The 19,066-nt window shown below is 34.7% G+C and overlaps 1 protein-coding gene across 2 annotated transcripts in view; it reads left to right on the forward strand.

Moving 5' to 3' along the window:
* The window catches only part of ANKS1B (ankyrin repeat and sterile alpha motif domain containing 1B), a 412,748-nt gene that overhangs the window by 43,661 nt on the left and 350,021 nt on the right, over positions 1-19,066 (forward strand). For both annotated transcript variants that reach the window (XM_058804621.1, XM_058804622.1), the window contains exons 2-4: positions 513-593; positions 4,216-4,372; positions 14,099-14,395. In XM_058804621.1, the coding sequence (XP_058660604.1) occupies positions 513-593; positions 4,216-4,372; positions 14,099-14,395 (535 nt within the window). The remainder of the gene's footprint in view (positions 1-512; positions 594-4,215; positions 4,373-14,098; positions 14,396-19,066) is intronic.

A 19,066-nucleotide genomic window follows, 5' to 3' on the forward strand; every position in this document is an offset into this window, starting at 1 on the left:
AATCTAATTCATTTAAAAAATATAATCGGCTAAAGTGGGAACTAAAATATCAAGGTAAATAAAAAAACCCAGATTTCCTGCCCCTTTAAGCAATATGATTGGTTCTCACTAATCTGATGTTTGTTTGGTTCTAGACTAACTGACCTAAAGACAATGAGTACCTACTTGTGGAAAAGTAGTACAAAATCAGATGATAACCTCAGTGTAATTACCAGAGTAATAGAGGGAGAACAGTTCTAATTGAAATGACTGTTCTGTTATTAGTCTTTGAGTCTGCCCTACATAAAGTTCATGACTCTTATATAGATGGATGTGTTAAATTATTTTTATAAATAAATTATATTGATATCAACATGACACTTGCTATTTTAACTTTTTTTCAAGGTAATTAATCTCTTAATGTTTAGTCACACTTGTTGCAGAGATCTTCAAGTTATTTGTAGATCAAATTTCTGACACTTCTGTACTTGCCAAGTCAAAAAATTAATATCACAATTTTGCTTTATTTGCAGCATCTGGCGAGGACCAAACATAAACTGCACTGACAGTTCGGGTTATACTGCTTTACATCATGCAGCTTTAAATGGACACAAGTAAGTGCCTAACATTTCGTTTTTATCATTTTTAGAATGATACTTAACTGTGTAATGCAAGAAAACATATTGTAGCTCTGAGGTTTGTACCAAAAATTGACAAACCTTGACATATTGAAGTGCCTTTTTTCCAAATGGAATGAATTAATATAAGATGTTTTGACAGTGTCATCAATATCAATAAGTAGTAATGACAAATGGGAAATGTAGTTTAAAAGCCATTGATTCTATACTGCTTCTTCCAAATTCTTCCTCGGTTTTGGGGAAATTTAGCATTGTTGCTGCTGGTCTTGGCTGTAGTTTTCATTGCTGGGAAATTGCAGCAGAAAATATTGTGTTATATTTCTGTATGTATGCACATATGTGTAGAGTGTGAGCATTTCAGGAAGCAATTGTGTGAAACAAAGAACAGTAGAGATTAATCATTATCAAAGCAAAAGTAACTTGGAAAGAATATTTAGTAATTATACCCTTGAGAGCAAGGGAAAAAAAAAAGGGTATTTTCACTAAATAAAGTTTTGACATAAAGTTTTGGTTAAACTTCTCTGTGGGAGATGAGGAATTGATCCAAACCCAGTGGAAATTAAGACTGGTCAGCATGCATTTTAATGTGATTTTGGACTGTCCATAAAATAACACATAACTTTTGTTTATTTATCTTACTCATTGCAGAATTTTTGCATCATTCGAATGAAAAATTTAAACTTTAGGATGTCTTCAATTGTATTCTAGAAAGGTGCCTGTTTCCTTTAGGATGGATCAATTGTTTGATGAATATGGGATGTATTTTCTAAATAAATATATAATATAAACTCTTGAACTAGATATTGTGCATTTTTCAAAGTTTAGCTGTGTAGGAAGGTTCAGAATCATCCATTAATATATTTTTACTTCCACATAATTAGGCCTAAGTTCTTAAAATGGTCTGTTAATCTCAGCGTTTTTGTTCATTATTTATGGATTCTTTTGCTATTGCTAATTTTTGACCAACCAAACCCCAAGCACTGACTTGCAAAGATTGCTGATTTTAAATAGATGAAAACTGGGATTGGTATATTTAATACTAGCAATACAGTAATAGTTACACAAAAAGTTAAAAATATTGCTGTATAAATACTGAAACTATCAGAGGTTCAAGTGAATTCTAGCAATATAAAGTCTGAAAACACACAAAAGCCAAATCATGATTTTAGACCAAGTATTGACCAAACTTATTCCAAGGTCAGGGAGGACTTAAAAATGTGGACTTATGTACAGCAGCAGATATAACTACAGCCTTTGCAAAGTTCTGTGTTGGCTGCCATGACCCCTTACACTCTCAGCAGGATAAGTAGCATTAATTGAAATCACAATTATACCTTGTTATATTAAACTGGAATACATCTTGAGGTATTTTGTATAAATCATGAGGGTTTCAGGACCTGTTGTTACCCAAGCCATTATACTGATCCTGCTGCAATGATAGCATGGACAGCAAGAGAACTGGACAGATACCTGGTGGTCCTAGTTTTGTTATTTTAGTCATTACAAATAACCAATACATTACTCTCTATTTGAGTTTTCAGACTTGATATTCAAAATGAAAATGGCATACGATTATTTGACACAAGAAGCTGCCCACTTAGGAGAAGTTCCTGTCTTTTAAAAACTTCTGGGACTTTAATTTTTCCCACTTTACACTAGGTTGAATGTGAGAGATTTCAGAGTTTTTCAAGAAAAGCAATAATTCAATGATTTGTGGCTGGGATACTTGGACACCATTGTTCAAATCTTGCTCGATCACTGAATGTGATGAATGCCCTCCTTCTTGGTCATTGTGGGATCATTTTCTTTTTTTGTGAAACTATTCTGCTTTATATGAGTAATTAATTATATCTGGGGCAGGCACTGGAATCTGTTTCCCTAAGTAATTTCACTTAGCCCAGTAATGTTACTGGGCTAAGGACTTTGTCTCCTCCTCTCTGAAATGTATTTGTACAAAATGAAAAAGTTCTGCCAAAGGACTAAAAAAGACTCACCCTAGATAAGTGTGATGGGTCAGGGCATTCTTGAAGGATGGAGGAGATGCATGTTCTATTTTGTAACTCAAATCTCATAATAGACTCTTCCCAAAAATTCCTGTATGTTTTAATCTATAGATTTCATCTATGCAGAGCTTTTCTTCTGATGATCTTCTACTCAGCTCAGTTTAGGCTTCCTTTGTTTGGTGTTCCTTTCAAAGGAACCGCTGTGTATGTCTAGCTCTCATTGGATGATTTACTGCAAACTATTATTTAATGGGATATCTCTCAAACCTTATGTGTACTAAAAAGTTTCCCTCAGGAGTCATTTTTCTGGAACTTTTTGTGCAACAGGAATCTTTCTGTAGTGGACCTTCTTTTTTTTTTGGCTGTTCTCATAGAATTTGACCATGTCAGGAGTAACCAAAATCCAGCTTAAATTTTCCTCAAAGCTTAGATGTGATGACTCCAGTATCTTTTGAAGTCAACTGGCAGTTTTTGTGCTGGATATATTTCCTCATAACTCATCACATTTGTCTTTCAATATGCAATTAAATAAGGTTCTATCAAGGTTGGAAGAATAACGGCATTAGATTTATTTTCTGTCTTAATTTGTGGTAATTTTTTTTATCATAACATAGGCTACATTAAGTTCCCTCCCCTAAATGATTTTTTTTTGAGCCAAATCAGTAAGTCTTTCCATATTTGTAAAAAATGTGCATAGAGCTGCCCACACTGGATCATAGATTCTCTTAGCTTAATAACTAAGGAGGCCAGACTGTGTCAAACTATGAGACTACAAATGCAGCAGCAAGACAGAATTTATTTACTTTCTGACATACTTGGTAATGTTATCGTACCACACAGCTGATTTTTAGTTTAGCTTTTGAAGTTAAGTACAGGAAACTGCTTAAAAATGAGGGATGCAATATACCAATTTATGCTAATCTTTCACTTAATGTATGATAAGCCACGCCAAAAGGAATATAAAGAGAATTAAAATGGTAATAAGTCACTTTTCCCCTCACTGCTACAAGGCAGCTGAGTGTGGAAAATCAAAATAGCAGTTATTTCATAGAAGTTATACATAGAAGTTATCTCATAAATCTAGCTAGATCATCATTAAATTGTTTCCTAAATATCTTTGAGATAATGCCTTAAAGAAGAGGAAAGACTATTACTTAGCCTTACAGTAAGAAATGTGTCCATCAAACTATCCTCTTGTCATCCTGCCTCCAGAGCTCAACTGTGATGGGGACAAGAGTACTTCTCTGCCTTTAGTGCCTTGAGGACATGCACATGTTTTTACAGGAAAATTCTAAAAATAATTCTAGGGCCAGGTGATCCTATTGAAAGAAACAGATTCAGAGAACTGATGATAATATTGTTGATGGTATTCATAAGTAAGAATCATTAATATCAATTAATAGTTTTTTGTCTATGTTTCAGTATTTAATGTTCAGAAATTATTTGTCTTCACTTTTTGTAGCGGTTTTGCTTGAAATACAGGTTTGTTTTTTTTCTATTTTCCAGGATAAAAATATTGGTCAAATGCATGTTCATGTAAAAACTTAATAAAATTAGTTTTCTGTTGATTTTGAGATTTACCTCCTGTTTTCTAGGGATATAGTTCTCAAATTACTTCAGTATGAAGCATCAACTAATGTAGCAGATAATAAAGGTTACTTTCCTATTCACTTGGCTGCTTGGAGAGGAGATGTAGATATTGTGAAGATTCTCATCCATCATGGACCATCACACTCCAGAGTGAATGAACAGGTGAAGTGATAAAAAATATTTGTGTATCATCAGAAAAAAAATCCAGCACATATTCTATGGGTTTGACCAATTTATAGACAAGTTTAAAAAAGTCTGTTTTCCATTGTTTCAGTAATTTCTTCTCCAAGATTGATAAAATCTTCCATTATACGCATACCAGATACCTTTCTTCTGAATAGGCACTGACTTAAAGAATATTAGATTTTAAAAGTATGCAAAAACCTTCTGTTTGCTTTGGAAAAATCACATGAAGACATACTCTAACTTTGCATCTTTTTTGTATGGTTGTAAATTTGCAGTTTTCTACTCTGAGATACTAAGTTCCTGAAAATCTTTGAGATAAAATTAATATTCTTGGTATATTTTAAGAGTACTGTAAAAAATCAGATATGCAGAGGTAAATATCAAACCAGATGGGCTGCATGGATGCACAAGCAGCAGAAAGGATAGATAAAAAGAAAGAGCAAGAGAAAATTGAGAGTATTACAGTGTGTAAGTGCAGTATAAGCATGTTGCATTCTGCTGTCAAACATATGATACACCTTCTGTTTTTATTCTGTGTATTCTTCCATGGTCCATTCATAGGAATAGTACTTAGAAATAGAAAGAAGCTGATTAAAATTTGACACCATCTAGGCTGAGCTGCTTAAGAGCTGGAAGTAGGCTGTGAAATGCAGACAGTAACCATTAAACAATTGCATTTGCCAGAGTAGTGTCTTGGTTTGGAAAGACAGGAGTCTGCTAAGGAAGGCAGGAGCCTCCCATGAAATGGAGAATGTAAACCCTCCCCACCCCTCCGAATTACTATAAATTTTAAATTAAGGGGCTCTCAGGCAAAAAATATGGGAGCAGGAAATAACAGTTCTTTAATAGGGAAAGGAAAAAAATAAAAGGATAAAATAGACAATACAGTACACTAAAGCAGCACTGACAGAGTCAGAACTCAACCTGACACCCTGTGGGGTGTTGATAGCAGTCCAATTGGAAATGTGGCTGCAGTCCTTCGGGAGTGTCAGGTGTGGTTCTGTTGGAGCAGGGGGTCCTGTAGAGAAGGATGTATTCTTCCTCTGAAGATCCAGTGGAAGAAGACAGCTGCTGTTTCTCTGGGGAATCCCACAGAGAAAGCCATGCCAGTGTCTCAATCTTCTGGATTATATCTGGGTAGCAATGCTTGGCTCCCCCCTCTGGCTGGAGCATCTCACAATGGGATGTTGTAGTTCTTATCAGTCATGCAGTGACATTCAATAGTCTGTTATCAGCAATTTCCCCTCCTGAGGAAGGTGTGAATGTGGTCACTCAGAGAGAGATAAGGCAAACTGCCCACTTGACAAAGGTAATCTGCCATACAGATGGTAATGGAAAACAAGTGCATTGCAATCTTCAACAGGTAGTCAGAGACTTGGAATGTGAATTTGGAGTCAGCTCCTAATTCAGATCTAAACTATAATTGCCTGCATTGCCTGCATGGTCACCTTTTGGTTCCACAGAGGTCTGGGCTGTGTAATCACAGGAGCCAACAGGGCTATCCAGATGACTAAAAGAGGAATTCGTGTCCAAACACAGAAATGCAGGATCTTCTGAGACCCTGCAGTAACTGAGACATCTGCATGGGCCTGAGAGTGTGACAGAGGGTGCTCAGAATTTTCAGGTCCTTGTGGAGAGTGTGGTGAAGTCCAGGTATGGTCCCACCTGGCACCCCACAACACCTCAAATGGCAAAGTGAAATCTTACATATTAATTGTTCTTTCAGTGCCTACAGTAGTGTGGCCAGAAGGCAAACAGTGAGAAGATAAGAAATGGGAGACCTAGATTACAACACTCCAAACACCATGCTTTGAGTAATCTATTTGATATCTGAGGTTATACACCTAGCCATTGGAATCCATAGAATAACTAAGATATGAATATCAAGTATTAGTGCAGGAAATATAGGAAAGTAAAGTAATAAAATATATCCATGTGGCAGTCTTCTGGGATATCCTGTAATACTCTGGCACATTCAAGAAAAAAACAATACTCAAAATTTGTCATTTTGTGATTTCAGTTTCAGATTAACATAATTCTCCAACTTTCTCATTCTCATCAGTTGTTTTATGTAGGATGAAACCAGTTGAACTGTAGGATTAGCTTTTGTCAAGGAGAGGTATTTTCAGTTTTATTTATGCAACAAAACAAAAAGCAACTATTGAATCGTGTGTCACGCATTTGCTTGAAGACATCACGTATGTTCTACTGACAGAATACTGGAAACTGTGTAGGAGCTTCCGAGAGGCTGAGAGCCAAAAAGATATTTCGGTAAGATCAGAAAGAGAAATGTAAATTCAAACCTACTTCTCCCCAATCCCACATATACCCTCAGACTTTAAGAATATTGTCAGACTGGATTAGGTGTGCTGTATCTGCTTTGATCACTGGAGCAAATAAGCAGGGATGCAGCTGATACTTCTAAACACCACTGACTCAAAAAAGGTCCTTCTGTTTATGTATTTAACCCAAAAACCTTACAATAGAAAATGTGTGAGCAATCCTAACAAGAAATGTTGCATCTTAAGTCTTTTAAGGGCATCTTGATCATATCAAACTTTGAAGTTAAACTCACATATACAGAGTTTTTCTGACCTTGTAAATTCCTTAATGTTCCACTAGGCAATGGCCAAGTTTAGTGTGTGGACTACTTTGCTGGCACCTACTTCCCTCTGCTAATGATCACTGTGTGCAGGAGAATATCCTCTGTATCCCAGAAAGAGGGAATGTTGTGTTGTTACAGAGCCACCTCCACCCACATATCCTCAAATAACACCTGAGGCATCCTCACCCTAACACCTGTTGTGCTTTCCCATGAGCCTGTAGGATTCTGAGGCCTTTGCTTATTTGCAGATAGGCTCTGTAAGGCAGGTGTCTCCTCAATGCTCTAACTTCTCTCTCTGAAGCTGTGGCTTCTAAGAAATCCTGGACTACTTTTCTTTCCTTTTTCTTCTGAGAGCTGGAGATAAGGACAGCCATATTTCATAACAATTTTTGACCTCAGCAAATAGTGCACTCAAGCCAGACTATTTTTTTCCTCTGTTTTTTTTGGTAGTGGTGTTTTTTTTTTTCCAAGAATCACATTAAGATGTAATTGTTTGCATTTTAAGAAAATTTTGTTCATGATTTTTTTGTTCATTATTGCCACTAATTTGTAACATGTTTTTGTTTTCATCTATCTGATTGAAATTCTGTGTGAAAGAAATGCTTCTAAAGACTTACAGGAAAGCAGTTGGATGACTGAACAAAGAAATAAATGACAAGCTCATGATGCATAAATTTATATTGGATGAAATAATGAATTTTATTTGGTATATTGTAAATTGATGAAACTGCATTCTACACTTTGAAAATGCAGTTAAGTAGCATCATATGCAACCATATCCAGCATCTAAAGCTCTGAATGCCCCCTGCTGTTCCTATTACATAAAATTGGAACAAACAGTAAAGAGACAAACAGCTGAATGACAATTATATTATGGGGGTAGTGGAATGTAGCCTGGCAGCTCTACACACAGAGAATGGTTAGAGAATAACAATTATGTATGAAGAATTCTATCACTGTTTCATGTAGGAGTCTTAGTTGACAGGCATGGTGTATGTTTTAAACCACAAAATATGGTGACATTGCAAAAATGTAGAGTTTAACTCAATTGAGGATTTAAAATTACGTAAAATATAAACTGAATTAAAATAGTATGAGATTAAGATTTGTTAATTGATAATAAAGCAAAAATGTGTGCTGTTAACAGTCAAACTATTTATAATTTATTTCTGCAAAATGGATCTGGATAGCTAAAACATTTATTGTGGCAACTTTCATCATAAAATTGCATAATTGATAACAAATCCTAATTTAAGAAAAAGTGTTTAATAACAGCCACATACAGGTCAATATGCAGTGCTTGGTTTTTTCAGGAAAAAAGTGAATAATGTCAGGGATAAATATAAATATATCCTAATAAATATATAAATTTTTATTAAATATGAATAAAATATATTGCAATTATATATATACAGAGTATGAGTTGTGAAAAATTTACAGGAAAAAATGTGAACACTTGTGAAATTTTTATGGATTCAGTGTGCTGTAGAATTTGCTTTTGCATCAAATTGTAATTGCCACAAAACCCACCCACATTTCTTTAAAACCACTCAACAATTCTTCTGGAATATGAAGAGAGTCCCGGATGCATTCATATGATGTACACACCTAAATTTTATCATATTTGTGAAGTTCTCCAAATCATCCAAATGAAACTTGGACTTCTCTCAGTGATACCTCATGGATTTCCAGAAGTTCAATTCAGTTCCAAAATAGCCTGCAAACCCAATACTTTTCAAATTCTGCATTTGATTTTACTCCTCAATTAATTTGATACTAGTATATGAATTTCAGTGTTTCCCTTCCAGCTCTTACTATATTTTTTTAGAAGGGAAAAAAGTGCACACACAATCTTTGTGATTTAAGCCAATTGCAACAATAAATTGGGAAAAAAGGTTTTTTAAAGTAGTCAACCATATTACATTACTTTTTTACATAAGTAAAAGTGAATTTCAATGGGAAGTCATATTTGATTTAAATTCACACTGAGTAACTTGCAGACAAACTTCCTTTATTTTTTCAGAATAATTAACTTCTTGGTGGAACTTCTCAGGAAACTGTCTTCCTGATTTAATATATAAACAAAGACCATCCTGAGGTCTCTCTGTCTTGCATATATTCTTTCACTCCTTTTTTCTCTATTTATTTAGTTATGAAAGCCTTATTTTTGTATTGTTTTTTTCTTCTAGTTGACTACTTTTGAGCATATTCAGCATATATAGATAGGTGTTTCCAGAATGTCCCACCAGAATCTCCCATTGTTACCTCCTTCTTTAATTTCAACTTAAATTCTCATTTCACAACCGAGAAAAAAGCAAAAAGCTTTTAATAACAAATGTTTTGTTCATTTAGTTTACTTTGGGATTATGTGACAAAAACGGCTCAGTGATTTAGGAAGTCTCCTTTTTCAACTCCTTTTTGATAAAAGGAGTTGAGCATCCTTTGGAAAGGTGTGTTAAATCAGTACTTGAGTTATTATTGCTGGTACAGTACTTGCATGGACTTTAGGAGATTTAAAACTTGCTTGGCAAAGAAAAAAATGACTTCACAACTATACAATAAATGTCCTGATTTTACCCACAGTTTAATAGTGGCTTCACTAGGGCCTCTATAATATTCATGATAGCCATTCATTCTCTTGATACTTCCTGTACTTCACTATCAGACTGCCAAGCTACAATAACTGTCTCTGTAATGTATTTGCTAATCTGCTCTCTAATGAATAGACCTCAAGATATATTGTACATTTTGCAGTGGCACACCTCCCTAGCAGCTGAATGATGTAGCACAGCCTGCAGATTCTGATAAGGTGCAGGGGGCACTGAAGGCAGAGTTGAGTTTGCAGCCACACCAGCCTGAGTTCTGGCTGTATGTGGAAGAGAAGAGATTCAGAGCAAGGCTACAAAAGTTCAGGATCTTGCCCATGAAATAACACTTGTAACAAATAATGAAGAAAATTTAAAAAAGGTTTAAAGCTGACTCATAGAATGCTTTCCTTATTTCTGAACAAGGTCCTTTGCACTGTAGGAGTAACTACTTGACAAAAATATTATTATTCGTGAATGTTGGCCTCTGTTTTTAAAATACTGTGTTTGCATAATATTGGTCTACTCTATTTACCTTACATTTTGTATGTCTTTACTTGGTTCTTATTTCTCAATCTTTCTTTTTCTAGAACCGTTCAGGTGTAGAATCGATCTTGTAGTTGCTAACGTATTGTGGGATCTCAGCACCTCAGGACAGAGGTGCAGAGTGGCCGAGAACACTCTTGGGGGGCTCGGGAGTCCTGGAATGTTGCCAGAAGTGTCTGGTGGCTGGACTTTGGTCCGACACAGGAGATGACACCTGTATGAGGATGGGAGGATTTCACTGGGGTAAATGGTGAAGGGATAAGTTAATTAGAGTGTAAGACACAGGGTTTAGGATTTCTGTACAGGGGGGTCTAAAGAAGTAAGATGGAGGAGTTGGGGTGTGTCCTGTTCTTCTTCTTCTTGGCCTCCATCTTCTGTGGTGATGGTGGCACTTTGGGATTGGTTATTACTAAAAGTGCACCGGTTAATAAGGGTAGAAGGTATTGGGGAAAAATTATAAATATTGTACACGCAACTTCAGGTATAAAGATAAGTGACTGCCCCGGGGGCTTGCAGAGTGTGCCCATGGCTGGCTTGCTGCGCAGACCTCTGTCGGGCTGAAAGAAAATCTTTTAGATAAACAATTAATAAACACTGAGACTGAGAAAAGATCAGAAGTCTCTTCTCGTCCTTTGAAGCGCCGGGCTCTTCAAGGCCACCCTGGGCCTTTCCAGGCCACCTAAACAGCCGAGAAACCGACAAGTGGCATCCCTGAGCTATCTCCGGTCATAAATCAGCCGGGAGAAACAGAAACCGTCAACATATCATGAAGTATCCAAAATTGCTGCAAGGATTCTAGTCTTTTCTTCAGCACTAGATGTATTATTTACCCCTTGGGTATCAAATTTGAGGCTCTAATTACAGAATGGTAATTTGCTTGCAGGTATTTTTTAGCAGATCACCTGCTCATTGCAATGACTGTTAACACATAAACTTTCTATGCTCCAGAAACAATTGTTTATGCTTGGAACTGAAAATACAGGCAAGAGCACTGAATTGTTGCCAATTTCTTGAAGAGTTTTTTCACATTTTTAAAATATTGCTTCAAAATACTATGTGACTTTAGGGATATGAAGGCAAACTACCTTAAAATCAATAGTCTCCTCTCCTTTCTTCTCCATTCTAACCTGATTTATGTAAGTAGTACTAAATTGTCAAAGTAGATAAATTTAGAGGGCAGTTAAGCAAGTCTTAATTTACTCTTTGAAGGTTAAAAATAATTTTGTTCTCTACCTGAATTGAAGCTATTAATTTACACTTTGGAGAAGGAGGAATGTTTTACTATCAAGTTTTAATTAGGTAGTACCTCTCAGCTCTGATAACACAGTATGTACAATGCTTGTTATGAGGGCATATATGAAGGTAATTTAATTATCATGTTTGCCCAGGCTGCATTCTTTTGCTTTATTTCAGTGATATGTAGCTCTTTCTAATTTTGCATCAGTTCAATTGGTCGTGAACTGAAATGTAGCATTTATTGGGCAAATAAAAACCATTTAAAAGTGTTCAACAATATATATCTGAAAATTATAACATTTTGTTACTTTACTTTTCTGCATCAGGCTAGTTTAAAATGTACCTTTTCTTTTCAATATGTCTTTGTGTGAAAATTCATCTGGATATTCTTTATCCAGAGGGAGCAAATTCCAGTTTGCTGCTCAGCAGCAGCGACTTGTACTGTTTGATATCTATGTGTCTGCATCTGTCTATCACATTTTGAGAAAAGCAAATAGCATAGCAAATTTAATTTTTGTTTCTTTGGAAATCAGAATACTCTTAAGCTACAATATTAGCATAGTTGGCACAAGATTTGAAATAGTTCAATTAGTACTTCCATAAGTTCTTCAAAAAACCCTCAGATGATTTTGGACAGATATTTAATTGTAAGCATGTATTTTGTTATTTACCTCCTAGAATGCCAGTATAGTTAGTTGTATAGTTATTACACAATTTCTTGTGTAGCTATGTCCGTTGGACATATAAATACAGTAACTGTAGGCAAAAATTACCATGATTGTCCATTTTGTGTGCAACTATCTGATGTTCATACTTAATTGTACACAAAATCAGGCTGCAGTTACCTGTTCATCTAGCTGTCTATGAAATATTGAAAAATTTAAAAATTAATTTGAATAAACTGTGCTTGTGATTTGTGGGCATACAATTGTACATAAAAAAATTACTTTGCTGGGTCCTATTTGAAGATATATTAAAGTCACTAGAGCACAAAAAGCTTATTTCAGGTAGTTGGTAGAACATTGCAGCAGTGTAGTATTGTGACAGTATATATATTTTAATATGAATTTCTGGTCTGTGCAATAAAGAAAGCCGACATGGTGGTCTGAATGATGCACAATGATTTAAATACTTACTAGACATCAAGCCGTGTCTGCCAGTGGAAGCTTCTCCACCTGGATCTTCTCTAGCCTCTGTGTTGCAGTTTAGCAGGAAACATACTCTAGTCTCAGATCTTGTGTAGTGTTGCAGACACCCATGAGTTTGACTGCAACATTGGTTTATCTGAATGTATTGATCTGTCTCTTCTGTTTCCCAAGTTCATCTGAGTCATCTTATATTGCAAGAGATGAAAATGACAGTCATGTTTTAAAATCACAAACCCAAGAGTTGAGTTTTTGGTTACAGAATTAGAAACATCATTACCAAAAATACTCCTTTCTAGTTTTTACTGTGCGACATGAATATTCTTATCCTAGCTGGCTTTTGAGTAAGAGTCCAAAGCCTAATTTCTCTGAATCTGACTCTTCCTGTCTTTTAAAAGGCAATTGTTTTTTTCTGTTTTCAGTTCTCTGTCCCCTGAACTTTCTTCAGCTCTCTCCTTGAAAAATAGAACTATGGATTCAGATTTGCCACTTTTTCTTCGTTTAGAGTGATATCTCTAACTTTCTTTTACACCTTTTCTGAATTTACATGAATCTTAAATTTTTGATATAGCTTATTGATTTTGTTCTTGTACAATATTCCTAAACCGTCACAGCATTTTAGAAATAATTTATCAGAAGAGGCAGTCAATGTATATACTTCTAAAATTTAGAGCATCTAGTGTATTTTAAAGCTTTGTAAATTCTGCATGTGATGTATTAATAATATGGATGACATATAGAATTCAGAGAGCTCAATAAACTATTTCCTTTGTCTCTTCCTGAAGTTGTCTTTTTGGTGTTGCAAGTACACAGACAGAATTGGAAGGAAACAATTACAAAATATAATGCTTATTCTCAATATTTATTCTTAAGTTTATTGAGTAATATTTCAGGAAACACTTGGAGGACATTGCTTTATAGAGCAAAAACCTGTTCACATGCATATTTGTGAGCATATGCATACTCAAATGCCATAAAACTCATAGATACCTCTCTCTGGAGTCCTGAGAAGACCAAATGCTTAAAGGATTTGTAAATATTTGTGTAGGTGCTGTTTTGTCTTCTTCAGAGTTTTAATTGTTGTCTGAATAGTAACTTTTTATAGTGATACATGAAACTAACTTTGTGCCTGACACATTTGCACTGCAGTTTTACTCCATAATTCCATTTCTCTAATAATAAACCGCTATGGTATAAAATGAGCAAAATCAAGAAGAGATTGTACTCTGTCAGAGTATTTTTAAGAGAAGGACTCAATCATAATTTCAGGAACAGTTGAATCAAAGAAGTTTACAGATTTTGGCATATCATGAGCTACAAGGTTTTGAGGGGCCTGTTGCTAAAATGGATTGGGAGCAGTGTAGACACATAGGAAGCTCATCTGCTTGAGATCAGCAAGCTGAAGTATTAATGTGTTATTATTAAAATTTCAGTGGAGTAATTTTGAAGCATTTAACATATATTACCATACATTATATTACAAACTCTGCCTCTGTAGTGAGCTCACGGAAGCAATTTATAGAAGCTGAGCATTTCTGTTGTGGATTAAACATGAATATCTGAAGCTTTTGGATTTTTTTAACAGAACAATGAAAATGAAACAGCACTGCATTGTGCAGCTCAGTATGGTCATTCAGAAGTTGTTGCTGTTCTGCTGGAAGAGCTGACAGACCCCACAATAAGAAACAACAAACTGGAAACACCTCTGGATCTGGCAGCACTTTATGGACGTCTGCGCGTTGTGAAAATGATCATCAAAGCCTATCCCAACCTGATGAACTGTAATACAAGAAAACACACTCCTTTGCATCTTGCTGCTCGTAATGGCCACAAAGCTGTCGTGCAGGTGCTTCTGGAGGCTGGAATGGATGTCAGCTGCCAAGTTAGTGTGTAATTCCTCCCTCCCCTTCTTCACTCCCTTCCTTCCTCCCTCCCTCCCTTTCCTTCCTTTCCTTCCTTCCCCCTGCATTAGACTATGATTTAAATGAAATTACTTCTTACGTTTTCTTCTTTAAGATACATTTGCATTTACTTTATTAGAAATGCTGCAAGGTGATATATAATACAACTGTATTTATTACAACTCAATGTGTTAAAAGGGATAACTCAAGAAAGATACATATCTTCAAAGTTGAGTGCATATTTTAATGCTGTCTTGAAACATGTAGATACACAAATCGTATCAACTATTCATGTAGGTGTGTATAAATATATTTTGTACAAGAGTGGCTGCAAAAGGCTGTAAGCTGATTTTCTAGAGCTATGGCCCTTGGTCACAGCAATCTAAAACAGTGTTTCATTGAGAGCTGATTTTCCTGTAATTGTTCCATTCTAAACTCAAGTTACAAAGTAATAACAATTTTGATTTTTGCGTTTCTAAACGCTTCCTGTGTAAACCTGTGAGAAAATTCTATAGCAATACACTCTCCCAGCTACTGTCCCAACCTGTCAGCTCTTTGGCGCATCGGGTTTTAGGCACAGTAAGTTATAAGAATGTTAAAGGGGTAACTTTAAATAAAATAGACGTAGATGGGAAGAGACACAATGTACAGCAGCAGTGAATTTTCTGTTCAATTCTTTGTACTGGAAGGTGTCCAGGCCTTTTAACTACAGAGGACTGGATTCTGTTATGTGTTCTGAAATGTTGCCTCAATCTTACGATTTCTCTTGATTTGATTGATGGCACTGTTTGTTGTAGAGTGGATTTAATCTTCATAAATGGAGTAACTTCCCTGCTGTCTCTATCTCACTGTATAAAATATGCTTCGATATAAGGTTGTTTCAGGTTTATATCTATTTTCAGATAAAGTAAGCAAGCAACCAAAATTAATTACATTTACTTTAGTGTCACATTCAGACATTCTCAACCACTTAGCAGTTGGTTAGAGCCTGTTGATAAAACCACCAAAGTTGTGGGTTCAATCTCTCTATGGGCCATTCACTTGAGAGTTGGACTTGATGATCCTTCTGGGTCACTTCCAACTTAGAAGATTCTGTGAACAAATCTTGCAAACTTTGTCTAAACTTGAATTAAAATTAATATCCATTTTAAGCTTTAATTAAGGTGCTTTTAATTAAACTCCTTTATTCACAAAATTCCCTTTTATATGGAAAGATGGGACCTGGATTCCATACAGTTTTGTTTCTGGATTCTCCCATCAGGGTCCTGGTTTTCAACTTTTGAGAAAAAGAATGTGAAGTGGGGAAGAAAAGATAGATTAAAAAAAAAAAACCAAAACAACAAAACAAAGCAAATCAGAAAACATTAGTGTATTTTAAGATTAAAAGTGGATATTCTCAAATGCCTTCCATCGCAAAATGTGGTAAAATTGTTTTACTACTTTCATTACTTCTCTCATATATTGAGTTAGTGTTGATACTTGTTTCAAACTGTTTTAAAGTGAAACACTTTTGTATGATTTGTGAATTTGTCACCCATCAAGCTTTCAATTTAATTTGATTTTGATTTTCTTTACTTACAGAGACTTTTGCAAAGGTTAATATAAGCAGCTCATTTTTTCTATTACTAGTTTCAGTAATTTAGAAAAGTTTAACACTACAGCAACATAGAACTTTCAAATGCATATTTCTGAATGTATGATTTCTCTTATCTCTAGCAAAAGAATGAAGAAAAATTTAGAAAGAAACTGGTGCCTGAATTGATATTTAAGAAATAGAATAATTGAAGAAAAATAGTCTCTGTCATGGCAACTTAGAAACTGATGGTTACATGAGGGCAAAATATTACACAATGCTTTTATGAAATGTGTTCTTCCTCTTATGTAATCTAGATAATTTTAGCACTACTGCGAATTCTCCCAAACCATTTTTATCTATAGTTATACTAAAAATTTTTCACTAGACTTTAAAAAATACAGTGCCTGGAATCTTTTAAGAAATGAAAGATTCTTTTAGTAATGGTGATCTCTCTGACATCTCCACTAAAATTATAGGGCTTACTTGTATGTGGTTTTTTTTATTTTAATTTAAGTGATTTATATTCTTATATTTTAATATATTCTTATATTATATATATATAAATATATAAAATATTTATTTATATTATTATATTTATTATATATAATATATAAATATATATATTTTATTATTATATTTATATATATTTATATATATTTATATATATAAAATATATATTTTTTAATATATATTCTTTATTCTAATTTAAGTGATTTATATTCTAAGAATATAAATCACTTAAAAACATATATTCTATATGCTTTTAAGTGATTTATATTCTTAGATTTTTTCTGTAGTTATTCAGAGGCAGAGATTTTTTTTTCACTAGGTTATCTTGTTTCTTAGAGGTTTTGCCCCAGTTGCCATAAGGAAATATAATTTATTTTCTTGCTGGTATACAGATTCTCTATCAATATGTTCCTTTTCATTCAGCAACTTAACATATTCATAATTTGGCTTATTTACTTATTGCTTCTATAGCCTCTGAAAAATTCTGTTGATGATTACTGGCAGCTTAAGGTGAGGAGAGCAAAAAATATCAGCTTGTCACTTAGCTATTTTGTTATGAATTAAATTGATCTGTATCACTGTTTGGGAAAGAACAATTTACAAAGTAAAACCTTATGTGGTAAACAACAACTTTGCACACATTTAAACATGTTAAATAAATTCAGTTTATCACCATAGAGACCTCTAAGAATATTTAGAGATGATAATAGGAGTAGCCTGTCTTGTATCACTCTGTAGTTGTAAAGACATATTTATTTAAGTGGGAGGTTTACTTTAGCCATCTTATCTTTCTCTTTTTTACTCCTTGAGCACTTTTAATCACAGCAAAAATTTGGACTAATGAAAGAGAGCATTTATTTTTTTATTTAATTATTCACACATTTTATTAGTTTCCCGGGTCTATCCACTATCCTTCAATCTGGAATTATTTAGGAGTGGGCAATACAAATCTGCTTCGTCTTTTATGCTTTGGAGTTTTCATTTAAATTGAAACATATGAAAAATATACATGTTGAGTGAGAGACTTTGGACCTTCAGTAAATTAATACACTGCACAGTTCAGTATGTTTCATGTAAACAGTAGTTTAATAATTATAAATACCCTAAAATATTGGCCTCTTCTATTTATCCAACTTTAATTTATCCCTATTTGCCTTCCCTGTCTGTTCCAATAATGATGGCAATTTCCACTGCTTATCCCTGGTATTTCTGCCAAAAGCTGTGCCCCCTCCTTTTTGCTCTCACTGTCTATGAAGGATATTCTGTGAATCAATTTGCAAAGCTACCTTCTGTCCTTCAGGTTCTGTCTGAAATCCATGTCAGAACTATAGCAAACTGCCTATGAATAAGGACTAGACAAGTGACCTAATTACAAGCTCTTGCATATTTACATGATTAAAAGAAAATATGTAATTATTAAAATCCTTGATGCTTCTCTGTGAGCCTACAAATTGTACTCCAAGTTGACCTGGGTATTTTGGTGTGCCTATTGACAATGTCCTCCTGTCCTAGCTTGATCTATGTGTCCAGTTGACCTGTATTTAGTAGTAAGCAGGGGCAGGTACTGTTTTATTATGTTTAGCACAATTTGTGCTCTAGTTCTCTGTATTCCATATACAGAAAATTATGCCAGTGTCAATATATTATCCATTGGAGCAAACTCAAGTAGACTTTAGCTCACTTTGTTCATGAAAAATTGTCAGCAGTTTCTGTATTAAGTATCACTGGGAAAGACTTTCCAAATAGAATGGTAGTGTTTACTTTGCCAGGAAAATATGATCCAAGGCAATGAAAGATTCAGGAAGTAAAGCAGTGAAAATTGTCTATAAATCTTAAGCTCACTTGCTATAGTATAGACAAAAAGAATATATTGGTGCACAAGCACACTGTTATAAGTGAAAAAGAGCTACCTAAAAGTTCTAGGACATCTTAATATATAGAAATTACTTGCAACTATATTTTTTAATCCTTGTGATTTATGTAAATGCTCTAATGCACAAGAATAAAATATTCTGAACTTACTTCTACCTTCAAGTAGTAAGCCACATGTACATCTAAAAGAGAGATGCATCTACTTAGCCAGTCTGAATTTCTCTTGGCCCTGTTCATCCTGAGTTTTAGCATTCCCTCTAAGTTAAAGCAGAATTTTGTAACTGTCTGGTAACAAGGGCATTTCTGCCTTCTGGGTAGTTTTTGGATTGAGAGATCTGATTCACTTGTTAGTTATTCACCATTACCATGAAGTCCTGCCTAGGGCTTTTAAGATTTGTGTCAGAATTCATCTCCATGACATCTTATGCAGAATTACACGGCTGCATCTTACAAGTGTGCTTTCAATCTCCATATTCTCAGATTGCTTTTAGTTCAGTTTCATGGTAGTATTTTCCCCCTTGTTCAGAAATCACCTTTGCAGTGTACAGATCCTTGCACTGTTTATGTGGTGTGCGTTTCAAATTCCTCCTTTGAAGAAATTGTTCATAATATGTACCTCATTTCCGGGACATGACATTCATTACTATTGTCTGATAGCTCAGAGTTATAAAGCACAGATTGCCGTAGAATTCAG

The sequence above is a fragment of the Ammospiza caudacuta genome, chromosome 5 (genome assembly GCF_027887145.1).
Source record: "Ammospiza caudacuta isolate bAmmCau1 chromosome 5, bAmmCau1.pri, whole genome shotgun sequence".
Classification (NCBI taxonomy): Eukaryota; Metazoa; Chordata; class Aves; order Passeriformes; family Passerellidae; genus Ammospiza; species Ammospiza caudacuta.